The 25,951-nt window shown below is 39.9% G+C and overlaps 1 protein-coding gene across 4 annotated transcripts; it reads left to right on the top strand.

The window, feature by feature from the left end:
* The first annotated feature begins 86 nt into the window (after positions 1 to 86).
* On the top strand, positions 87 to 25,286 carry ptdss2 (phosphatidylserine synthase 2). 4 transcript variants are annotated; one of them, XM_085462423.1, is made up of 14 exons: positions 125 to 285; positions 787 to 1,120; positions 4,819 to 4,920; positions 9,404 to 9,486; positions 13,724 to 13,791; positions 14,428 to 14,562; positions 16,130 to 16,180; positions 16,425 to 16,538; positions 17,321 to 17,439; positions 17,534 to 17,648; positions 18,395 to 18,540; positions 19,521 to 19,706; positions 22,201 to 22,364; positions 23,097 to 25,286. In XM_085462423.1, the coding sequence occupies exons 2-13, from the start codon at positions 915 to 917 to the stop codon at positions 22,352 to 22,354; spliced, it is 1,479 nt and encodes a 492-aa protein (XP_085318549.1). In that variant the 5' UTR covers positions 125 to 285; positions 787 to 914; the 3' UTR covers positions 22,355 to 22,364; positions 23,097 to 25,286. The 4 variants fall into 4 exon arrangements, with proteins under 4 accessions (XP_085318547.1, XP_085318549.1, XP_085318548.1 ...); XM_085462422.1 differs by having other exon boundaries at positions 22,742 to 25,286; XM_085462421.1 differs by lacking the exon at positions 125 to 285 and adding an exon at positions 87 to 114 and having other exon boundaries at positions 22,201 to 25,286.
* Positions 25,287 to 25,951: the final 665 nt, after the last annotated feature.

Genomic DNA, 25,951 nt, shown 5'->3' with positions numbered 1-25,951 from the left:
GTCAATGTATCGCATCGTAGAGAACTTTGTTGGTGAAACGAATAAACCGGAAGCCGCTTGATTGCTCAACCACACACCGGCGCTTTCGCTATGCCCACGTGACGCGCGTAGACGGTAAGGTAGCTGATGCGGTTTATCTGTTAGTAGTATCAATAAAGACGGGCTACAGTAATACACCAGTATACTTCATTTGTTCCTCTGGTTCTTTTACTTTTATACAAATGTAGCTTTTTCTAATGGCAAAATACATTCGGACTCCGGTCAGTAAGCCCGTAAATTCAGCTGGTAAGTAATGTTAGCTTGATTATTTTCCCGGCAAGGAATAGGTAGCTAATCAATAATGGCATAAGTAATTACGGTTTTGCCTTGATTGGTTAATTGATAAGGAGCTTGTCAGTCACCGCAGTCTCGCTGGCAAGGTCAAACTGCTACAAATAGCTAACGCAGTTCATCAAGCTGCCTTATATCAACGCTACGCACCCATCGAAGTGCAGGCACAGTGATTTTGTTTACCGTGTAATACCCCACCCACCAACCCCTCCTCTCCCCAGTGGGCATGTGGGAAAGTGGTCGCCATTGCTGACACATAGAAGTGTTACTCTGAAGGTTATGTAGAAATGCTTTAAAATAAGTAGGCGGTGTCAAACCTGACTCATTTGCATTTGCATGTGAGTGCGGCTGTCCGTGCCGGGCAGGTCAGCTCAGCAGCAGGGCGTGATTTTCAGGTTATTCTCCCCACCCTTCAAGTGTCGCCCTGGTAACGTTCATTTCCCCCGACCACCACAGGATGCTGACAGCCACTTGGGTGGGGCTGACGCGGATGACAGTAGACGGGAGGAAAGCTCAGGGATAAACCAAAGCGCACGGGATCAGTTTTTTTTAAAGCAGCGCAGGGCGGCTGGTCGGTGAGAACCATGACCAAGCCGGAGTCGAAGAAAAGCGGCGTGGCTGCGGGCAAGAGCGTCGGCGAGCAGGTTAACAACGGCTCCGTGGATCCAGCGTGTCCGGATCAGAGCACAGCGATCAAAGCCAAGGTGATGAAGCAGACCTCCAGGGAGAATCTGCACCGGAGAAACACAGAGTGCGAAGTCTACGACGACGGAACCAACACCTTTTTCTGGTGAGTGTTTGTGTCGGTGTCAGTGCAAGTTCACGGCTCCTGCAGAGATAGACGGGGAGGAAACGTTTGTTAGTTGACAGCAGGGTGTAATATGTGCTTCAAGGTGAACTGAAAGACAGGCCCAGAGCGACCTCCATTAATGACAGCAGATAATGTGACCTTGCTGTAAATGCCAGGTCAAACTGAAATGTTTGTTGTTGTTTTTCCATCCTGGTGCAACTATTCCAGTAAACATGATCCACTAAATGTCACTTCTGGAGGTGTTGTGGGGTTTGCAGTGTTGTCATGGATGCTCACATTGCACATCCAAACTCAGGGCTCAGATATGACACTTGAGAGATTCTTTGACATTCACAACAGATCTGAAGATGTGCCAGGTATAATACCTGTCCTGCAAAGTGTAGAAATGAGCACATACTTCATTAGCCTTTCCTAACACCGCATGTTTTATTTCTCACTACGTAAACAAAAGTATGTATGAGCCAACTAAAAAAGAAAAAAGCATGCACAATGGGAATACCACACGCATGTTGCAGGACACGGGTTTCGTTATGATATGCTATGCAGCTAGTTTGGAAAAGTGACATTCTCTTCTGCAGCCCTTTTTAATTTATAGCTACGTTAGCTTTCCAGCCTGTCACTCGAGGAATATTTAAGCTTCTCTGAGTGTCTGTGCGGTTTTCATTTCTGCTTTGTGTACAAAAAAATATGGATTGAATAAGAATCTGCTAAGCTATCCAATATCATTGACAGCAGAGGAGACTGGTCCTCCCAGTGGGAACCTTAATGAGAATTTCTCATTACTGTGGTACGGCCTTGGCATCAGATTTCTGTAGTGAGGTGTTATCAGGAGCTAAAATACCTTTGTCTGTTGCAGTTATGAAAATACAAGAATCTTGTTTTTATGTGGATTAATAATCAGGGTCACTTGTCCAGAACAATATTGACAAATACATGAGGGCAGGGTTGCTGTATTAGACTGAACCTAAACCAGGTTATACCCACTTATGTGGCAATTAAATGTGTCGGCAGTCATCCAGATGCAGTCTTACGACGTAGCATTGTAAAGTTTAGAGTTTTACAAGGGCTTTTTAGCTGTTTGCTTTAGGGGTCAACATAACAACAGTGTGTGGGTGTTGTTGATTGCATCCTGAATTTTTGCCGTCTAGTATTACATACATGAACGCATTAAAAAAACAAGAACGGAAAGTGGTTCTTCCTGTGAGTCATTTGAATTTAGATTCTGCAGTTATTTGTACGATTGAACCTTTTTTGTGGAACATTTTCAAGTGCTGACTGCAGATGATAAACCTGCATGTATGAAGCAGGTTAGGAAAAAGATGGCAGTTGTTGGTGTATTTCCAAGTGTGTAGGTGGTAGGGCACCACATGGACTCTGTCTCCCAAGGGTTCAGAGTTCATAGTAGAAAGCTGTATGGCAGCAGCTTTTGGTTAAAAATGGTATTCAGCCTGCATCACTGGCACAGGAAGGAACTGACAATGGCAAACTCTTTTTTTTTTTTTTTTTTTTTTTTTTTGGTAAAGTTTTAATATGCCTTATAAAGAACTCGGACTTATTAAATGTGATTGTGCTGGCGTTCCACTTTTATTTTCCCTTAAACTGATTTAGTGCTGAGGCATTTCAAAATAATGGCAGTTTTGTTCACACTGGTTTCGGCAAATGTTTAATTAGATGAAACTGACAAGAAGACGCATTGTATTAAATTGTTAGTTTGTCTCTGCTTGTCATTAAAGTCGAAGGCTATTTTAATCCAATTTCATCCTTAAATCTAGACTCTGATTAGTCATGAGGCTGGCATAAAGCAGAATCTTTTCTTCTGTTTTTTTTTTTTTTTTAAATCTTAACTTCAAGCTTAGAGGTGCACTTTGTTTCTAAGCTTAGCTGGTTGCTCTGTTGCACAAAACCAGTATTTCCGCTGCACCTTTCCACTCTTGGTGGTGGTGTATCGTTGTCAGCGAAGAGAGAAATCATGTCCTCCCCCTGTGGCTCCAGCCAAACAGGTTGGATAAGGAGGTGGAACAGGAAAAAGGCTGACAATACCTGGTGTGCTGTCTTGCACATCAAGCTTCAGCCAAAAGAAATGTGACTCAAAGTTGGCACTTTATTATTTTTAAAAAACTTCTTACAGAATCGCTATACCTCACTTTCAGGTACCCTTTAATTATTTTTTTCTTTTAATCTAAATTCTCAGGGCAGCACATTGCCTCTGTAGTTTTAGATTAGATAGATTTATAAAGTATATGTCGCTTGGCTGTTTACCCCAAAATATTAAGGCTACTGCAGCTGGTGACCCTTTCATTAATGAGAGGGCTGGCAGGAATAAAATACACTTGCTATAATTGTTCTCCACAGGTTTAAAACTTGAGGCGTGATGGCATCTGTCGTGTAAGATGTGTTATGATTGACATTTGGTTGTCACACGGTTTTGTCTTAGCTTATTACAGATATTTAGGTATTCACATAATGGTTAAGTAACAAAAAAGGTATCGTACAAATGTTTCCTGTAAGTGCTTTGTAACTAGTACGAGTAACACTCAGATCAGTCATTGGTACACACTGTCATGTAAACAGGTCGACACCAGTGTTGATTGTGTTGATTGTTTTCTATTTACTTAAGCTTAACAGTTCACCTACATGTTGCATGTTTGGATGCTACTTGGTGTCAGGGTATATAACCCATTACTTTGGGGTTTTAACCAACAGACAAAATGAGTTTTAAAGATATCTGGATTAGCTTTATTCCCAGAAATCCCTCCTCCCTAATGAATACTGGCTCAGTCCACCTGCAGCCTGATCAGCGTCAACATTCCAGGAGTGATAAGGAAACTCGGTGACTCTGCCACTGTTCTCAGCAGTCACCCCATTTGTCTTTCTAGAACTTATCAACTGTTATGCACTTGTCAGCATTCCAAATACCATTCAGGTCCTTTTGTCTATTTCTAATCGAGAAATCTCCCATTATATAGCGTGTGTTCTCTTGACCCTGACATTATCGTAAAACTTTGCCCTGTCAGCTGAGGTAAATACCTCAGGTTGCGTGGACGTATATCTAAACAACTAGAATGTCACACCACAGAGGCCAAAGTATGTTTGCTGACATGGGGTGATGGAAGATACAGCTTGGGCCTGTAGCCAACAACATGGCTATCAAACTCCAGCTCACCTTGTCTGCCAGAGCATACAAATTCTGTTGTTTAAACAGACCTGATATAAAGCTTTTCCATCAACTGTCAGGCACAAGACATTTGATGCAAAAGCTATTTTTGACTTCAAGTTAAAGAAAGGTTTGAACTGAAGCTTATCACAAACTTTGTAACTATTTTTAGCTGTAGCAACTCAGTTTCCCAACAGATTTCATCTCCTATTTTGTCCTTGATTTACCCCTATATATGCCTTTGATATTTGGAGGCAACAAAGATGTTTTTAGCAACGAGCAGATTTACGTTCAGATTTGTTTAGACCGTTCCAGTGTTGTAGTGTTATCTCAGTGTTGCTTAACGTTGTCTCATGGTGATGTCAGACAACATCAGCCTATCTAGGGTTTTTTTTGGTTGTTGTTGTGGTTTTTTTTTTTTGTTTTGTGTTTTTATGTCCTGTGCTGACTGGTATTTGACTTTCCTGTTCTACAAATGGTACTCTCGTCCTTCTCTCTGTCCTTTCCCCCACTTTCACTGCAGGCGAGCCCATACTGTCACAGTGCTGTTCATTCTGACCTGCGCTCTGGTCTACGTCACGCTGTTGGAGGAGACTCCTCAGGACACGGCCTACAACACTAAAAGGTCAGTAGGTTGCATTTCTCCTTTCCTCAGTGTCACCAAAGCCAAAACACTCCAAAACTCAGGCACCCAAAAATCTACTTTAACCCCAGGAGGCTTTTAAACTGAAGCTTCATGATATCATTTTTGCACCAGTTTATGTAGAGAGAGAGGGAGAGAGAGAGATTATTTTATTGGTAACTAGCATTAGGAAATTTGTGTTTGGTCATTTTGTTGTAACAATGTTTGCTGACAATGCATCTTATACTGTTTGTTTCCCCTTAAATGGTGCCACAATTTGAAGCAACAAGCATTTGTGGGTTGAGCAGCTGAGTTAAATATGCAGGTTGTGACCATGGAAATAAAACATGCCAATCTTCTCTGCCAATCCCAGACAGCTTATTCTGCTACTGAATCTTGTTTTGAGTTTCTGGAACGCCGGATGCTGCTAATCAGATGCCAATAATGGATCGTGCTACAGCGGTCTGTTGGTGTCTTCATGGCACAATTGACTGATCTGGATAGGGCCGTGCCACAAGGCAATGTCAAGGTGATGTTCTGCAAAACCAAGTCTCCTGATTATTTGGACCTAGTACCATCTCCAAAGTGAAGTTCCATATAATGCGGGATATTATATGGAACTTTACCATTGTGTCGGCCCATTGTATATTTAACAACTCATTTAAGCTTTACTCGCTGAAAGTCTTGGAAATTCAGTTCCAGCTAACCAGCTAGCTACAGCCCTTCCTACCTTGTGTTTTCCCTTCTGGCTGGGTCTTGAACTAAGTTGCTATTGTGGTCATCCTCCATGTCATTCTGCTGCTTCTGCAGAGGGCATCTCTTACATACTTTTATCTCCACCGTTATAGACTGCAACTGGCAGCAGCAGCTCTTCTTCTGTTCTGGAGATGGGCTACGAGTCAGACAGTCTAACTGGAACAGCAGCAGGTGCAGACTGCTGAGGTTTGAGTTCATCTGCTTCGTGAGGAACAGCACATTTTATTGCTCAGTTTTTTTTGTCACGACACACTTGGAGAATAGATCAAATCTAAATGTGGGGGTAACGCCGCAATGCAACCAACCAACCAGTAGCTACTCTGATTTTTTTTTTTTTTTTTTTAAACAACATTTGGAATAAACCACTTATTTCCTATAAACATGGGCAAGGAGCAAAAGTCACCATTTGAGATGAGTCACTAGCCTTTACAGTCACACTCACCTTGAGCTTACAAGGCCATGTATAAAACAGTCATGGCCATGAAAAGAACACTATAAATACGAGTTGAGCATTTAGCAAGTAGATTTAATGGGTTTTATTTAAACTTTGGAGAGAAATATACATCCAACTTTATCACGTTTATTAAACCACAGAGACTTGGATAAATGCCAAATTATTTCAGTTTCTTTTATTACTGCAAACTACAGAAAGTTGCAGAGCGACTGCTGGAAGTTGTGCCAGCTACTTTGTGCTTCCTGGTAGGAAAAGGCAGGTAGGAGTAGGAGGTGCACTAAAGCAGTGTTCCTATGGGAATACATAAGCTGTTGCCGAACTTGTTTTTCTTGTTGCTAAAGTTTTTTTTTTTGGAGCTGTTGCCATGCTGCTGAATAAATATGGAAATGATCAGACCTGTTCCTGATAGTGTTTGTTATAGCTTCTTGTATTTCAAACAGGGAGATTTAGTCAAGGCAAGTTTGCATGTGGCTTAAAACTCCCATTTACGTGTGTTACAGCTAAAAATCTGTGACACAAAGCAGGGTTATAGTTAGTTGTTCTTACTTTGTACTTAGGTGTATTGAGAAGGTCAGGCATAAAACAGGCTCTATCAGTGATGTGTGTTTGCGACAGATGGGGTGATTTGTAGGTTGCATTTGTGTGGATGCTCCTTAACAGGATTTGCTGCCATCAGCGTAGTCTGGCTCCTTGGGATAAATACCCTAAGAGCTTCACCCTGGAAGCGGAGCTCACTCTCAGGCACTGCTTGGTTACTCCTCAACTCCCAGTCAACCCTGCAATCCGGGACCACTCTCACTAGTTCACACACAACTTCACTTTGTGTGTTGTATTCTTTGAACACACATTCATTTGATTCCAGACTCAAACAGCGAAGAAATTGATCCCTAAATCTCACATGCTCATGCTCCTACGCTTGTTGGCTAGCACGCACTGTAATCCCATTGTATGCTCAGTCTTTTAAGCCTGCTCTGTTTACTTGTAAGGTCAGGACAGGGTCCTCGTCTGGTCTAGAGATGGCACGATACCACTTTTTTATGTCCGATACCGATATCATAAATTTGGATATCTGCCGATACCGATATGAATCCGATATAGTGTTTTTTAATCAACAAAACTGTTTTTAAAATATCTTTCTGCATTTTGTATAAGTTCATACTCAAGTTTAAAACAACAACTACACTAAAGCTATTCTGTTATACCTGTATGCAAAAAAAAAAAAAAAAAAATTTCATAGTTCAGCAATACTGATCAATCTAATAAACTTAAACCTACACCATCCTCCCTATTCTGGTATTTTAAAGAGTACTTAGCATAAATATTAAGCAGCCTAACTAATAGGGTTCCAACTCCCAGCAACAACAAAAATAAATAAATAAAAAATAGGGACCCACCCCTCACGCTCCACCTCATGATGCTTAATCGACGTAATCAACCTTAATTTGATGCAGTGTGAAAAAAAAATACACAGAAATCAATTATTTTTCAAGAAATATTAAATAGATTCAACATCTTTCTTCAACAAAATTGCAGACTGCACAGATGGTACCTTCCCAAAGGAAAAAGTACTATAGCTTACTAGGGTATATTAGACTTAACAGTTACTATATACAATAATGGACTTCTATACATTTTACATCAGATTAAAACTTTGGGTGTAAGATTCAGATAAATATTAAATAATTAAAAGCTCGACATTTTAAATGAGAATAAGAAAGAAAAGTATGTCTTTGTGCCCCCTTTTCCCTGTTAATGCCCTATCGGCCCCCCTGGCTAAACTTTCCTAGATCCGCCCCTGCACAGTTACCAGCGTCAGCTACGTAGAAAAAGATCCTGGAGTAGAAAGTAATAATAAATAAATTCTAACAACAGCTGATCAAGCTTAAACGTGCTGCTGTTGTTTATCCACTGGTTTCCTCTTTCTGGTGCAAAGTGGGCCAAAAGCAAACTAGAGTCACGGACTCGTGACAGAAAAGCCGATCAGCTGATCGTTAAGCAGTTTCATGATTGAAGTAGCAGCAAGAAGAGGCAGTCGGTTAAGCTTAACGCAGGAATGCTTTACAAACATTCAGAGATGGACTTACACACTTGCTTTACTTCTCTCGGGGATAACTTTGTCGGAGATGAAATGCCGGGTTGCTAGCGAAGCTCCAAATGCTATCCAGACCACCGACAGGTCCTGCATGCCACAGCCGCTCTATCACGTGATGCATACTGCTCCGACGTGCTAACGTTCTGAGGTGAGTTACGGCGTGTTGCAAGTTTTGTGAGGTGCTTTCGTGATATTTAATGGATCGGATTACATTTTTTATTTTTCTCCGATATCCGATCCAGTAATTTAGGTCAGTATCGGACCGATACGTAATATCGGATCGGTCCATCTCTAGTCTGGTCATCCGGTTTTCAGAGCTTAAATCAACAGCAACTTAAGCTCAACTTGGCTGGTCTTAGCTGGTTCTTAATAAACACAAATGAAGTTGTAATATTGAAATAGAAGCAGTAGACCAGACCTCCAGATTCAAGTTATTTAATTATTAATTCTCCAAGCCATTATGCTCCCATTCATGCCTTGTCTGATTGATCTGACATCACAGATCTTAAAGGTTTACGGGGTTGAAATGCTGAGACTTGTATGTGTAGCTGTAATAAAAGCCTTCCGGCCCCTTTGAAATGCATACTGATTTTAATTGAAGTTACAGTAATGGACAAACACAATTTGACTGAGCTAATAAACACAAACAGGTGAACTTCATGTCTTTATTGAACACGCTGGGTGAACATGTTGAGCCATCGCCCTTAGATGTGTCCTGTAGCTACTTCTGAGACTTGAACAGTGATGTGGTGGAATTGTAGGCCATTCTTCCTACAATGCTGTGAGTTCATCAATATTTCTGATTGCTTTAAAAAGCCTATTTAAGGCATTGCCTGACATCTCAATTGGGTTAAGGACAAGATTTAATTTTTCTCACATACTAATTTGTTTTGGGTAAACACTTACTATCCTTTTGTTTTTCCTTCAGACACAGAGCTGGACCCTTTTTGTTACACAGGACAAACAGTTTTTTCTATTTACCCACATTCCAGTCTGATATCTGTAATTTGAATGTTGGATTCCAGGTTTTTGGAGAAGTAGTTCGCATAGAGGTTCACTTTTTTCCTAGTGTAAAGACATGAAAATAGGCTGTTTGTTTGTTGGTGGTTCAGTAAGAACATGTATGAGGAATTGATACAGAAGTCTTTGTGATTCCAATGAATTCCCAAATGTGTGTCCTCTAGGGGTATTGTGGCCAGCATCCTGGTGTTCCTCTGTTTTGGAGTGACACAGGCCAAAGATGGACCTTTCACCAGACCGCATCCAGGTATGAAAAGCACATTTATCACCAGGTTAAAGTAATTCATGTCGGATCTCTTTTTATATTGAGAATATAGCATAAGTTAACAAAGTTGGCACTTGGAAATGCAAGTCAAAGTTCATATTAAAGCCATGTAGTGCTCTTTTTATTGAACCCTGGTCTGTTTTATTACCTTTCATTAAATACTGGACAACATCCAGGATATGCCAGTTTGACATTTGTTTTGCCTCTTAAAGCTTCCAGATAAGTGAAATGATTGAAATGCTTTAAAACAAAGGTTAAAAGGGGATTGTGAAAACTGATTATATAAAAAATATGTTTGCATTAAAAGCAGCTGACAGTTGCGTCAGCAGTTCAGTCGGTAGTAATAACATTCTCATCCTCCTAATGGAAAATACACATCCTGGTTAGAATCAGCAGCTGATTGAAGACAGTCATTAATTTAAATGAGTTTGCAGACAGTACGGACGATCCCAAATCATTCATTTTTATGAGGCTTTAAAGCTCAGTGACTAATTTATAATGGGCTGTATGGTTCTAGTAAATAAACAGTGCTTTAGGCATTGCAGTGGCATTAGTCAGTGACCACTGAAAATGGCAGTTTGTGACAAGCTCACATCTGATACAGTTTTTTTTTTTTACCTTTTAATGTAATCAAACTGTTGGTAAGGTCTCCACAAAGAGGCTTTTGCTTGTGCCATGCAATCGAATTTATATGAAACATCTTTGATCTTGTCATCCAAGCGGGAGAGGATGGAAAGAGATGACATTTCATTACAATACAGATGCAGGGTTTTCAGGGCATATGCATGGGAAAAGGGAGAGAAAGCACAATCTGTTACTTGTCTGCATTATATGACACTGAAATGCAGAGCTGTTGTAGGACATGTGAAAAGCAATTGATTATGCTTGTACTAAAACCTGTTGCTCAGGTAGAAAAATCTACGTGCCTGACTGCAGCACGTAAGCTGTGGCAGTTGGATTTCTGCTCTAATGCTTTTGTAAACTTGCATCCTAACAGAATCTTTTCCTTCTTTAAATCTGATGCAGTTTGTAAAAGGTGCTACTATTTAAATAAGAGCACTCACAGCTTTTTAAACAGAGCTTTCATGCAGAAAACACTTAACATCTCCCGCACAACACACACACAACAGCTAACTCCAGCGGGAAAGGGAGGAAAGAAGGAGGGAAAACAGGGCGTGGAAGGCAGATGCAGCGACATGCTCAATACTGTCGGTTGTAGGTAGGCGTGAAGTGGTCGAGCGAGTATTTGACTGCATTACTCGCACCTTTGTGGGCTGTTGGAGGGATGTGGTTGTGTGTGTATGCAATTGCTTCAGTCTTTTGCTTGTTAATCCAGCAGGGTAGGTTCTGGTGTTATTCACATTACAGTTGGCTCTCCATAGAATACCATCATGGGAAAAAGACCCAGTAGGGTTTTTTGTTTTTTTCCTCCTTCAGATTTAAAACCTGTAGCTCCTGCTGAATCACGGGCTGGGTGTGTCAAAGGAAACTGAGCTTGTGAATGTGAATCACCACTATAATTCAGCTCAATAGCAGTTGAAATAAAAGCACTCCTCATGTGGGACTTTAGGACTGAGATTGGTGTTTACCACAGTATATATCAGTCCTTTTACTTGATGTTTTATTTCTTAATGAAAATCAGTATCTCTGTCTTAAATCTTCAGAAACACATTATGACATTATGTGTATACTGAGGTAATTCAGGCAGATGTTTATTAGTGGAAATGAGCTAATGATTTGGGGTTGAACCAAATACCAGGACTAGGGATGGGTATCGAAAACCGGTTCTTGTTGAGAACCAGTTCCCACTGTTTCAATTCCTTGGAATTGTTTGCCATTTTTGCAAACGATTCCCTTATCGATTCCAGTCGCCCCGAAGGACGTCACCACGTTGCGGAGCGTCATTTACCTGGCAGGAAACACGGCGGCTCAAACGCTCAAAAGTTTGGTTATACTTTACGAGAACGGATGACAACAGGGCAACTTTCAATACTTGCAAAGTAGAGATTTCATTTAAGGGAGGAAACACTACGAATATGCAAAAGCATTTGCTCACAAAACACACGATGACCTTAAATGAATGTCGTGTTTTTAATTCAGCTCCGGACTCGTGAATCTCAACCCAGCAGCAGCGGTAACGTTTGCACGTCCTCTCCCGTTAATGTGGCAGGTAAATAATCAACTAACAGTGCATATTATGTTAGCGCGATCTGGCTTATTACAAAACCTGCCATTACTGTGCATTTAGGTGACCATGATGAGAGAGACAGACAGAGTCTGGCTGGCTCAGATGCTGGCAGTTCTCGCTGCAGTCTACCAGTAGCGTTTCCTTTCAGGCCAGGATAGACGAATGTCACCGAGCAGTGACTAAGTTTGTGGTCAAAGGCTTGCCACAGCAGATGCCCCGATTTTCAGTAGTGAATGTGTTTAATTGTAGGCAGGGACATTACTGGATATTCTTGTGCAATTGCTACAGAATAATTTATGTTATACTTTGTTATTGCTACAGAAGAATGTTTATTTTATTATTTTACATTTACAATTTTTTTCCCCGGGGACTCTGTGACACCCCATTGAAGAGCCGTGGGCTGTGGATCTCATAAGATCTCACTGTTGGGTAGGGATGGGTACCGGTATCCGGTGCCATCATGGCACCGGTTCTGACATAAACGGTAGTGACCAGACCGAAAAGCAGCGCACATTTCGGTGCTTTATTTCGGTGCTTTTTTTTCCTGAGCTGTGATACACTTTAGATTCTAGCCAATCATTTTACGTTTCCGAGGATAGTAGGCGGGGCCAGGTACGTACGTTCTTTTAGAGCAGAGCTACAGATTAAAAATGCCCAAGGCGAAGCGGTCAAAAGTCTGGCTGTACTTCACAGCAAAAGATGCAAACTCAGCAGCAACAAGTGCTTTAAGCTGATACTGTGCAAAGGAGGTAACACCTCAAATCCGATGAAACACCTGGCGACGCATAGCGTTTTTTTTTTTTGTTTTGTTTTTTTGTTTTTAAAGCCGAGAAATGCGCTGTATTTGATAGCTTGCTGTGAGACCTCACACCGAGCGCATCTACTGCGGGTGGGTTGCCTGTTATGCAACATCCCCCAAAAACATGAAGAGTAGAGTCCTGGCCCCTAGCCCTGCCAGTGTAGCAGAAATGATGATGGCAGCAGCAGCCGTTCTTCTCTGCGTGAGTAGCTTAATGTTGTTCGTGTGTAATTTACGTTGAGTAGGCTAACCACGTTATTACATTAATGCATGTAAGGTGAACTATTAAAACACAGTCATAGCTACATGCGGCTGTCTTCTTGTTTGATGGCAGATACTCCCTTCACCCTGGCCAAAAAGGCTAAAATGACCAAAGAAAAAGTGGAAAACAGTTAAACATGAGAGGTTTAGGACAAAGTTTGTGTTTTTTTTGTTTTTTTTGTTTTTTTTTCCATTGTTTAAGCACTGCTTCCAGCCAAGAGTGATACCATATATGCCCCATAGCTGCAGAAAAGGCTAACATTGTTATCTTTTTACAAAAAACAGCTGAACATGAGAGGTTTTTGGACCAATTTTATGTCCTCCATTCTTTAAGCACCGGTTTGAGCACCGGCACCGTTTCAAAAGTACCGGTTTGGCACCGGTATCGGATAAAATCTAAACGATACCCATCCCTACTGTTGGGTTTGTAAGGCCATGTTACTCCTAAATTTCTATCTTGTTCAAAGAGAAGATATAAAACAAAGTTCTAAGCTACTCGACCTGTGTGTTCTCCTTTTTTAAAAAGAATCGATAAAGAATCGAATCGTTAAACAGAATCGAAAATGGAATCAGAATTGTGAAAATCTTATCAATACCCATCCCTAACCAGGACCCCTAGCAGCTCATTTCTGTGTGTCGTCAGGTGCTCTTTTTAAATGTCTTTAACCAAAACCCACATTATACGTTTGTTTATGGTGGTTTTTGTTGGAAAACTAGTGGGAACTAAATGTCAAACTTGGGGCAGCAACGTTGAAGTTACGTAACTGGGCAGTAAAATATTAGTCTGGACTGAGTGTCAAATGTTCATAACTGCAGGGAATAGAAGTAGTTAGATTTGGAACGTGGAATGTTCAGCACAAATAGGAAATTGTCATGTAACGTTTTTATTATTTGTTTTTTCATTGTGTTTAAAAAACATAGTACTAATTTAGTTTGTATTCAGTGTAACTGATTTCTCTCTCTCGCTCTAGCTTACTGGCGTTTCTGGCTCTGCGTCACTGTCGTCTATGAACTGTTCCTCATCTTCATCCTGTTTCAGGTTGGTGTGGTGAGAATTTTGCTTCCTGGAAAGGCTAAAACATGTCAGATCAACACGTGCAATGCAAATTCTTAACTCATGGGTACACAATCACATGACAATTTTCCCTCCCACATCAAACTTCTCTTTTTGAGATTTCTACTCAGTGATTTTTATGACATGGGTTTTCTGGACGTTTGCTTTGACATTTAATTATAATCGTGGTCTCCAAAAAGAAGGCCAGATGGAGTCCATAAGTACTTCTTAAAAGTGTAGTCAAGCCTGGGCAAAATATCGGGCTTCCCCCCCTCTCCCACTATGATATGTCTGTTCCAGTCTCTGGTGCTTTTTCTGCTGTGATCCCTGGAAGTCTCTTTTCCCTCTCCCAATTTAATTAAATTGTCACTGAGCCAGGCCCTTCAGACAGCCCTGGACACTGTAAAAGAAGAAGAATAAAGGGGGGGGTTTATATTTAACCATCTACTTCCTGTTTGTAAAAGGATAATTTTAAGTTGTTGCTAGGTAAAAAGCAATAAAATTTTACTTTTATGCCACAGAAATCTGCCGTTAACTGAAGGAGGACACCATCTGATGTAGCCTGTGTAGAAATGTAAGTTCTGGTGGTGCTTGCTCTTATTCTTATCCTCCTTTATCCAGACGGTGCACGATGGACGACAGTTCATGAAGTACATTGACCCCAAATTGGGGGTTCCTCTCCCTGAGCGTGATTATGGGGGAAACTGCCTCATTTATGACCCTGGAAACACTACAGACCCTTTCCACAACATCTGGGTGAGAGAATGAATTTTTTTGCTTTTTATGTTACTTTTCTCTCCTGTGTATCTTTGCAGGTAGGAATGTTTGTAAGACTTGAATTTTTGATAGTATTATGCCGTTAAAAAAAAACTGAGTAAGAAACAGGCCGCCTTCCTAAAAGTAAAATTTCTTGTCCAGTCATGCATTTATAATTTTGTGCATATTGTCCTCAATTATTGCTATAAGGAAGTGGCTCAGATACAGAAAAGAAATATGGCCTTTTGTAAAACTTCTCTTATCTCTTTTTCTTCTGCTTTATCTCTCTTTCATTCTCAAACACACACAAGAATACAGTTACTGTGGAGGTGTGCAGCAGCTTGAGTCTGGGGCAGATTACAGTCCATCAATAGAACCAGGCCTCCTCTGTCTGCTGCCATGACCCAGAGCCCACCTCCACTAATAGTCTGATTTTGGCCTCTAAAACCCCATTTCTGTGAATGACTTTTTAAAATGTCAAATTAAAGCCACATATTTATCAATAAACTTTACTTTGGTTGTAGGAATTTTTAATACATAAAAATGTGTTGGGTTACTAAGCAGAAATAATATGATCCAAATAGTAAGGGTAGAACTGTGTGTTTAATTGCATTTTATTTGTGCTTCGTGATGCCCAAAGAGGCTTTGTCCTGTTCAGTGACCCAGTACTCTCTGTGCTCATTTCTTCCTGTTTCCAGTGTGAACTAGATGCGATGCTTTATTTGAACACAGATGGTCTTATTTTAACTGTCCGAGCACAAATAGAAAGCAGCAGGACTTTTTAGAGCACAGGCTGTGTGTGTCTCCAAGCTCGCTTGCTGTTTTGGGTTATATCAGTGGAGCAGTGAAACTTAAAACAGTGCTCAATGAACTGAAATGCAGTTTGAAAATGTTAAGAAATGCACACAGTCACAGATCTGTGTTTTAATGGAAAGTTAGAAACCATAGGATGCTTATCATAATCCGCTACCAGTGTAATGCAACACATCTCCCTGTTAAATGGGCTACTTTGCAGTAAATATGGTGGATGGTTGGCACTGCACTCAGATGTGGAATTTCACAAATCAGTGGCTGCATGGTTATCAAGATCAGGGTTCTGGTGCCTACATGTGGCTGCTGGGATATAAAACACTGAAGGAGCAGTTGTGTGCAGTTTCTTACAGTGCATTGTATTTATGTGTAGATAAATGGAGAGCAGTCAATATACAGGCTTGGAGTGATTAATAATTGTTTGTATTGACAACATATAGGCTTTCTGGGAATGATATATTTGCATATTCTAAATGTCACTTTATAGTTTGCATCTGATTATGTCACATTTGATTTCTGATCTCCCTTTCTCATTTTCACATCTGTTTTTCTTTCCAGTTGACCCTAAAAACAAAAAAGTTATTTTTACCCCTCAGTCGTAAAAGGCTGAGAGGGTATTTGTTGGCACCCAACTTTAGAAATGCAATAACACGATCATTAAACACGATCAACGGTTTAATGAAAGGGCTTTTCACGTGTAAGATTTAGGGGCAAAATTGTAGTTGGGCTTGCTGTTAAACATCATTTGTCTCTGCAGGACAAGATGGATGGCTTCGTGCCAGCTCACTTTCTCGGATGGTATATCAAGGTAGGTTTGGAATTAGCTGTCTGACATGTTTCATAAAAGCAGTTGAGCGTGCTGTCCTCGCTGTTATGTACACATCACAGATTTAAATGGTTTGACTTTGCAATGATTACAGAGCACCTAGTCAATAAGTGCCAAGTGAGGTCATTCCCATTCTCGTGTGATCATTTATTGACAAATAAAGTTGCACCTTTTTTATTGTTTGTCTGTTATCTTGCTGACCTTCTCACACTCTATTTCCCTCCAGACTCTAATGATCCGGGATTGGTGGATGTGTATGATAATCAGTGTCATGTTTGAGTTCTTGGAGTATAGCCTGGAGCACCAGTTGCCTAATTTCTCGGAGTGCTGGTGGGACCATGTACGTACATTTGTGCTGTTTTCTTCTAATTACAAAATACTGTGTGACACACGTTGAGGTTATTTTGGTTGTTTTTTTGTCTAGTTTTCTGAGTGAGTCTTTTGTAATAAGGCACAAATGGTAAGATCAAGATGTCTTCTCTTTAAAGTGTAACAGTGTTTACTGCAGATATAATCCTGCCTAATGTGGACATACTTTTTAAATGTGTCCATATTAGACAAGAAGTTTCTTTGAACCAAAGTGTGAATAGATAAAATGTTCAAAACAAGGATTGCATTGTAAATTTAAAAGTAAAATTAAAGGGTTTTACGGACATTTTGCAGAACACATTATATTCATCATGTGTTAAGTTGGGAGGTTCACAGATCTCTTGCTCGTCAGCACATTGATAAGTAAAAGCACAGAAAGTGGAAGCATGCGAGTGATTATTTTGCTAGTGATATTTGTAATGGCAACAAAGTGCTCATTTGTTTGCATGATAAGAACTTCATACCAGCAACTAACAAAGTGGTCTAATTAACAGAAGGGGTAGCTGGTAAAGCCAAGTGAGCACTGCTGGAAAGCAACAGGAAAAACTCCAAATATAAACAGACGGTATTATGTAATTATAATCACGACTGTAAAGATAAACACTGCGGTTGCTGTTGCTACTTGTTACACACAAAAAAACCTTAGTTAGTAAATGTAAATTATATTCAAGGTGGAGGAGAGGTGTGTGATAGTTGGTTTGGAGGATTACTGCACCTCACTTACCCTTTTTTTTTAATTGTTTCTCCATCTAGTGGATCATGGATGTGTTGGTGTGCAATGGTTTGGGGATCTACTGTGGCATGAAGACCCTGGCCTGGTTGTCAATGAAACCGTATCAGTGGCAGGGCCTCTGGAACATTCCTACATACAAGTATGACTTTATGAAAGACATTTCTTTGCAAACATTTTATGTTGGGCTTCTGTATTTGTTTATATTTAATGATATCTCTGTCTGTACTTGGCAGGGGGAAGATAAAGCGTATAGCATTCCAGTTCACACCTTACAGCTGGGTCAAGTTTGAGTGGAAGCCTGCTTCAAACCTTCGCCGCTGGCTTGCTGTGTTAGGCATCATCTTTATGGTAAGAAATGCTAACATGAAGGGAAAGCATTTGTCTCACTGCAGAAAATGATGACATCACCATGCAATAACAATGCACAGAAAGCGTAATGTATTTAGACTCTGATATATAGATAATACATGTTCATGGACTGGCCTAACCACTATATTGATTAATATATTGCTGATATATCTCTATCTGGATTTGTGACTATTGATAAACTGGATAGAGTAAAAGAAGAGATCATAGAAACACCCTTCAACCATGGTTTGAATGTTGGCGTTGCTTAGTTTGTCTGCCAGATGCCACTCTGCTACTTCCCTGTTAGCAACACATTGTAACGCTGAAAACATGACAACCACCTGATGTGAGCAGAGGCGGGTGGAGCATAAACATCAAATCCACAACTTGTGACAATCGATCAACATTAAGCTTAAACAGCACTATCCTGTCGTCTTAGAAAGGACTCAAATAACTGCACATAACAGACGCATAGGAAATGTGTTTCATGAATCGAGGAGAGAGGAAAAAAGATCAGATTTGTAATTCATCAAATATGGGCGTAGTTATGTTGGGCCCTATTTCTGTTTTTGGTTCCCTGTCTGACACCTGAATTAGTTCACGAAATGTAAAAGACTAGTTCTTGTTAGCTAATGGAAAAGAAAGACGTGCCCAACATGGACTGATTGTTGTAACTTTTTCTTTTCTGTGTTGTTTTTGTGTTCTTGGTGCTTCTAAATTAGATATTTTATCTCCTATCTCGCCAGTTTCTGTTGGCAGAGCTGAACACCTTCTACCTGAAATTTGTGTTGTGGATGCCTCCTGAACACTACTTGGTGCTGCTTCGTCTTGTCTTTTTTGTCAACGTGGGGGGCGTAGCCATGAGGGAGATCTACGACTTCATGGATGACCCGTGAGTAGCAATGTGCAGCTTTTCTTTTGGGAGTTGGACAGTTTGACCGGGTGTATAATAAAAGACTGTATGTGTTTTATACACACCGAATAAAGAACTTGTTGACATTCAGCACTGATTCAGTTTAGTCAAGTGTTTGCTCTTGAGTTTTAAACTGGTTATCGTAGTGCAAATTGAAATCAGAAAACTAGATAAGCACAGCAGTGAAGAAATGTGTGAGTCTTCTGTATACTATACACAGCAAAATTATTTAGTAAGAACACCATTCATACATACCAGCCATGAGCAAACATGTGCATTGATAAGAATATGGTTACTAGTAACAGAAACAGACAGAAATGTTTCGTTTTCTGCTATTTTTCCAGTGTTGGGTTAGTGTTGGAAGATATTTCTAGTGATTAACTGATTAAACCTGAGGGATTATAGTCTCATTAAAAATAAACTCAATTAAATATGTCCATGTATTCCATATGTATATTAAAGCCATTTTTAACTGTTTAAATACCAAATGAAGGGAAATGTGTGGCGCTCACGCACAGTGTCAGATTAGTTTGCCAAGTATGACTAGCATTAGTGGACTTCTTTACTTGCAGGTTAACGTCGTCACAGCTGCTGTGCAGAATGTTGTTGGGAATTACTCTGATTGCATTCCAGTTCATTGTAGAACAGCCTACATACATCCATTCATTTGCTATAGCTAAGTACTGCAGTACTGTACTAGTTCTGTTTAACCAGTGTTGTCCACTAACAAAATTCGTATAATTACTCAGACTGTAGTATTTCTGGTAGACTAGAAATGGAAGTATCATTTAACTGTTGACTATTCACATGCATGGGTAGTGATAGAGTGCTGTGCGTTACGGTGTTACATCACAGGCATACATGTAACCAGTAAATATTAAAAATAAACCTAAAAAAGTAAATGTATCCTCCCTATTGAATAATTTTTCCATAATAACATTGTTTCATTTTCCTAACAGGAAGTTCCACAAGAAGCTCGGCCAGCAGGCGTGGCTGGTATCAGCAATCACAGTAACGGAGTTCCTAATAGTGGTCAAGTATGACCCCCACACCATCATGCTGCCCATTCCTTCTCTTATCATTCAGTGCTGGTTTTTAGGAATCCTCCTCATACTTATCTGGACCGTGTGGCGGTTTTTCATCCGGTAAGTAGTGGGATGGCTTATTTTATTTATTTAATTGTTGTTGTGGTTGTTGTTTGTTTTGTGTTTTTTTTTTTTTTTTTTTTTTTTTTTTTTTTTTTGTTTGTTTGTTTGTTGGGGGGGGGGAAGCTGAGGGTGACAAACAATGTTTGTTGAAAGGTAATGAAAGTCTGTGCTCTTCGTGTAAAAACAGCTAGGCTGTAAGGAGGAAAGATTTCCATGCTGCTGTTTTGCACTTCACTTTTACTTTAAATGCACTGTTCATGGTGACTGATGAGGAAATACAGTTTAATTACAGTTTAAGAAAGATGTCTTCACACATGTGAGACTCCATCCAGTGTGCTCCTGTATTTGATTTAGTTATTCCTCATGAGCTCATGGAGTGTGTTCTTTTTCTTTTCTTTTTTGAAATGTAATTAAAAAAATTTTGAGCTGCCTTATCTTTACTGTGTTGTTAGGTGCAGCCTGCCCTGGCATGTTAGGCTTGTTGTCGGTTCTCCTCCCCCCCCTTGCCTTTTCCCTCCCCTGAATTTTATCATCTTCATTTCCCTTCACATCATTTTTACTCTGTTCCAGTCAGTTTAGTGACGCTAGAGGGCATTCAGTTTGTGCTGACACTGTTTAAGTGAGTCAAGGCAGTGAAACCCAGAGGAACTGATACCCCCCACACACACGCACACAGACACACACAGACACTAACCATCACGTGACAAGAGCAATGAGATCCGCTCAACAACTTCTTCTGGTCTACTAAAGACAAAAGTGTGCCATTATCCAGTTATTCTGATCAGAGTGATTTATTTTTTTTTATTTTTTTTTAACCGAGAACCTTAAGAATTTGCAAGCACTGTTTGACCCTATTGCACACTCCCAGTCTGTTACCTAATATGCTTCATTTAGTATGAGTGGACCGAGGCAAGTGCTGAGTGCATGTTTTGTTTTGAGGTGTGTAACTGCTTGGTGCTCTTCCATTAAGTGTTACAGAGGTCCTCATGAGGAGCATTCAAAATAATATTAATGTTAACAATAAACATAGTATCAATGATAAGTACTTTTTGTATGTTTTTGTGAAGTGCTTCCCAGAAACAGAATAAACTTACACGAAAAGAAATGTTAAAATGTATTTATATATCATTTAAAATAAGTTCAGTATCAAAAGAAAACTAAGATAAAGAGCCGAAGCGATCGCCTTTCATCTGTAAGCATGAGATGGACACAGTTAACGGGTTCCTGCCAGGGGTTCTCAGACCGTAACCCGGTTGCTATGCAGCAGTTGAAGTACATATTCTGAAGTCAGGCGATGAAATCCTTAAAAAGAAATAAGTAAATCTTAAAATCGATTCTAAAAGTCATTAGGGTTGAAGTAATATGTTCACTTTTCCTGGTTCTTGTAGGAAGTCTTGTTGCTGCACAATCTGAGCACAAGCAGAAGTCTGTGTATTGATTTCTGATTGTTACCTGTTAAGAAACTATTGCATTAACCAGAGAGAAGGTAAAACTGAAAATGAACGTCACTGAAAACTCAGTGTTGATCATATCCTCGCACTATTCCTAAAAAATGAGATTAAAATCAAACAACACACCCAGATTTCTGGCAACTCGGTAAACTGGTAAAGTTGGTACTTGGATGCAGGCTGTCCAACCCAGATCTAAGAATTTTTGTTTTATTGGAGTTAAATTTTTTAATAATAATAATAATAGTTATTGTTATTGTTATTGTTTTTAAATGCACATATCTGTTTCTTGATGTTGGTTAACTAGTTTGTAAGGTTGATGAAACTTGTTGAACCTTACTGGGAAATGGAGCAGTGGGTTATCAGCATAGCAGTGAAACAAAATGTTATTTCACTGTATAATGTGGCCAAGTAGTAGCGTATATAATGAAAAAAGTATATTATTATTATTGTTAGAATGGCATCCAGCTTATTTTGGGACACACAAATGACATTTGTTGTCAAATACACAAAAGGTCCCTGCCCTCACCCTCAACCAGTGGTGGCAGATGTCTGCCCATCCCTGAGCCTGGATCTACCTTCCAGTTCCTTCCCACTGTCACCAAGTGCTTGCTTAAAAGGGGTCGTTTGATTTGGTTTTCTCTGTCGGTGGTCTTCTCTGTTTTATTCATTTTTCCCCCCGACCTTCCTAAAAGCAGGGATTTCATACAGACTGACTAATCGATTCCTGTAGTGATGGATTTATTTAACAAAGAGAAACTAGGAATTTTTATTATTCTCAAAAAGTAAGAAATGCAGCTCACGTGAGACTTTGAGAGCAGAGCTTTATCTTCTGTTTGTGATGTTTGTTAAAGTAATCAGCTGTTTCGTTTGTTTGTTTTTCTTTTAATATAATCCAGTGTATAGTGTAGGCGTAGGAATTATAACAAATAAACATTCTGTGAGAAAAGTTAGTGGACCAGAAACCATCTGGGAAGACATGACCCTCAGGGATGACGCACTATAAATAATGCGTGTGCTTTTTTCCTTCTGTCTTCTCACAGTGACATCACACTCCGCTACAAAGAGACGCGCCGGCGTAAACAGGAAGCCCCCGCTGACTGGGACCGCCCGCTGGGCAACGGCAGCACAGCCGCCCCCTCCGGTCGCAGCAAACTGAACGGCAGCTCCGAGACGCTGAGGCAGCGGAAGTCCTGAGAGGAAGCCGGTCAGTCACGCTGTCTGCAGCGAATGAAGGGGGACAGTGAGAGGAGTTGAGGAGAAATGTAACACAAGAAGACACTTAGAGGATGGACACATACTGTTCTTGTGCCTACATGAACCAAGTAGTTATATAACACAGGCAAGGGGGTGAAGGGGGCAATTTTCATTCGGTGTATGTGTAGTTATTGTCCTACTTCTGGTATTTACCTCATTCTGTTTCAAAGAACATTTGGTGGATTAACAGACAAGATAGTTTTGCATTAGTAATATATATTTTTTGAATGTTTGGTGATGAGGTGAATCAGTACAGAACTGGAAAGTAGATGTGACCAATAATTTTTCCATTTTCTCAACTGCACTTTGTCTTTAAAAACAAAAAAGCGAGAGAAGAAGAATGGAGGAGGAACATCTGCCACTGTAAATATGCTTAACCCTGTGTTGTGCAGTCATATCAGTGCAGGTGAGAAAAAGGAGAGCATTTAGAGGAGTTTCTGAAGGTGTAATGACTGATCTGGATTCTGTTCTACTATCCACTACTATGCAATCTTCAGTATCAAACTGGGCGCAAGTAATGATAACAACACATGGCTGTTCAGTTTAGTTTAAGTGACACTTACTTTACCAGCTGATTCCTGATTCAATCTGACAGTTTACACTAGGTTTAGTCCCAGGTACATGATGTATTGTTTACATGTGGAAGACAATTGAAGCTTTTTTTTTTTCTTTTCATTTACAGTTCAGCGTTCATTCCTAGAAGCACTGAGCCTTGAGGGTTCTTGCTCAGGATCCTCCTTTAGTCACACACAAGAGAGGAAAACTGGTCAAAGCCTTTCTTTCCTCTCAAACTTTGTTCTTGACAAGAACAACAAGAATAAAATCAAGATGTACTATATTCTAGTTATTTAACTGGTGAAAATAATATACTTGGTGTCTGGGATATAGTTTGAGTGTTTGTTTTTTGTTTTTTTTGTAGCTGTTTTCTTATCACTGTTATTTCTTTAGGGTAACTCGATGCTAAACACTAGATTCCTTTTTTGTGAAATGAGGTTCAGAGAAACCTGCAGCACTAACATCCACAACAGTCACATTGATGGGAAGCTGTGCTCAGTTTTCCTCAGACTGTGATGCGTTTGTTCCCCGCAACAAAAAAAGGATAAATGGCAGAGATGTGGGTGTTCCTCTACACTTTTTACCATTTGTCACTTTAGAATTTAATATTCGATTCCTTTTATGCCAAACATTCTTCCAGTTTTACATTTTGGGGGTTTTTATGATTTTTTTTTTTTTTTTTTTTTTTTTTTTTCTTCTCAGCTTTGCGAGGGTCACCATATTGCACATGCAATCAGCCAAAGCTTAAGATCTGGTTCTTGCTAAAGCCATAAGTACCATCCACCATGAGGTACCATGCACCTCAAACTGCTCGTTTTGATTCTTTCTGAGTTTCAGCATCGTCAGTGTCTGCGTCTAGTTATAGTGTTACAAAAGGTCACCTGGAGGTCAGGCGGCTAAAACCAAATTCACCTGTACAGCCACGATTACAGCTAAAAAGTCCTAATTATGAGGAATTGTCTTAGTTGCTTTTGATCTGTGTCGGTGACAGCTGCTAAATGTAGAGCTGCCACGATTAGTCAGCTGATAATGAATTCATCCTGAAAACATCCCATCACTACTTGCTTACACATTTTCTTAAAATGATCAGCAGATTAATCTGATGATGAACACAAGTGTTAATTGCTGCTCTAGTGAAACATGAAAGTGTTTCAAAATAAAAAATAAGCTTTACATTAAAATTATTTAGGTGGTCAAACTGAAAAAGCTGGAAATATCAGCATGTTCCAGTTTCACTCCAAACTCTCACTGTTACCAAAACATTGCGTGCGTGTCCTGTGACTATTGGGGTTCAGTTAAATCTGTGTTCCTCACAGTGTCCCGGTGACTCTGTGCTACATAAATGATATCTGTGAAATGAGATCCAAATTCTGGTCTGTTTTTAGTGAGGCTGCAGTCGTTTTCTCGTGAATGTAATCCAGCAGATTCAGATGTTCAGATTAGAGGGTCACAAACACTAAACTGAACATTGATTCTGCAAGGCTGCACCTCCTGCCGCAACATTTAAACCACTGGGATGCTAATAAGGTCTTCTTTGGGTCTTGTGGGTCCTCCAGTTTGACCTTCTGAGGGAGGCCCCTGTTTATGGGGGAAATGTTTAGTTGGGAAGTACATGATGGAGTTACTTATGGATGGACTCAAGGGTTTCCCAGCAGACAATTGCCTTGTAACGTGACCGATGTTAATCACTTCACCTGTCAGTGGTTTGAGTGTTGTGGCTCTTGCTCTGACTGCAGCGATTTCTGTGTGAATTTCAAACTAATGTTTAGCTGATATTTCAGATTTTGTGCTTATTTAACCTGTGCTGTGCTAATTCGGCTGCTTGAGGGTTTTTTCTTTTCTTTCCTTTTCTCTATCAGATACTTTCAGACACGGGCTGGGTATCCACTGTGTACCTGTGTTCGTGCCTCGAATTGGTCAAAGCTGTTTTTTGTTTGAAATGAAAACTTAAACCCAAGTTATGAATTTGCACATCAGCTCTGCATTAGAAACAAGTGAATTATAAAAAAAAATAACTTTAACATGTAGAAGCAGTGTGGATCAAAGTGGGATAAAAAAACAAAAGAACAAAAACAGGAACTTTAGTGTTTGCGGTTCAGTTTAGTTTCACTTGCAGCCTCATGGGGGCAGTAGATGCCTCGTTATCTCTGCCCTGTGCAGTCATGTCTCCTGGAGATTGATCATTGACTGCTTGCTGTAAATGCCATTTTCAACTTGGATTGTGTAAATGTGAAGATGTTGATCATAAAAAGTGAATATGCTGCTGCAACACGTACTTTTATAATGTTTTCAATAAAATAATAAAAACTGAACTTTGCACAGTCTTTTTTTCTGAATAAATCAGGTGACAGATGTTATAACTGCCTCAAATTGAATTAACTTTTGGTGCTTCAATGCAGTTAGTGACCACCCATCAGTAATACTATAGGTAAGTATTGTGTCCTTTGTAATATCTACTCCAGAGTTTTAGTTTTGTTGTAAGGGCAGAAAGTTTATGCTTGGTAAGTTTGTATACAGTGTCACCATGGAAACAAATTCCATCAAATCTTTATCTGTTTTGCTCTTGATGTACTCGTTAGACGGGCTGGACATGTGCGTCTACAAGGGGGAAACTGCCACAAAACTTGGGAAGCAACTACTAAAATGCTTTGTCACACATCTGTGGCATACACACTTTTTCTCTTCTGAAATTTGAAATGTTGCCAGCTTTCCAGATTCCTCAGTTTTCTATAAAGTTACTTGTGATTATGGATTTTACACAAGATAAACATTGCAAATAGTATCACCATTGCGCTGCTACCAAATTATCACAAGATAGTGGGCATGCAAAAAAGAAGTCTTCAACATTTGTCAGTTCCAAACTATCCAATCCACCAGAATAAAATATCCTGACGACTATCGGTTCCTTTTGGGAAAGAACAACAGTGGTACCTCAGTAATCAGAACTGATAAATAAGCAGAATCCAAGCGGACTCAATGGCA

The sequence above is a fragment of the Copadichromis virginalis genome, linkage group LG7 (assembly GCF_057382275.1).
Source record: "Copadichromis virginalis isolate Kocher_CV1m ecotype Utaka linkage group LG7, C_Virginalis_male_GT1.1, whole genome shotgun sequence".
Classification (NCBI taxonomy): Eukaryota; Metazoa; Chordata; class Actinopteri; order Cichliformes; family Cichlidae; genus Copadichromis; species Copadichromis virginalis.
The sequence above is the reverse complement of the archived record's forward strand: the minus strand, read 5'-3'. Positions and strand labels throughout refer to the sequence as shown.

Coding starts and splice junctions, on each gene's coding strand:
- ptdss2 (XM_085462421.1), top strand. CDS start 915: ATGACCAAGCCGGAGTCGAAGAAAAGCGGCGTGGCTGCGGGCAAGAGC. Junction 4,921..9,403: donor ACGGCCTACAACACTAAAAG/GTCAGTAGGTTG, acceptor TGTGTCCTCTAG/GGGTATTGTGGCCAGCATCC. Junction 16,181..16,424: donor TTCTCGGATGGTATATCAAG/GTAGGTTTGGAA, acceptor ATTTCCCTCCAG/ACTCTAATGATCCGGGATTG.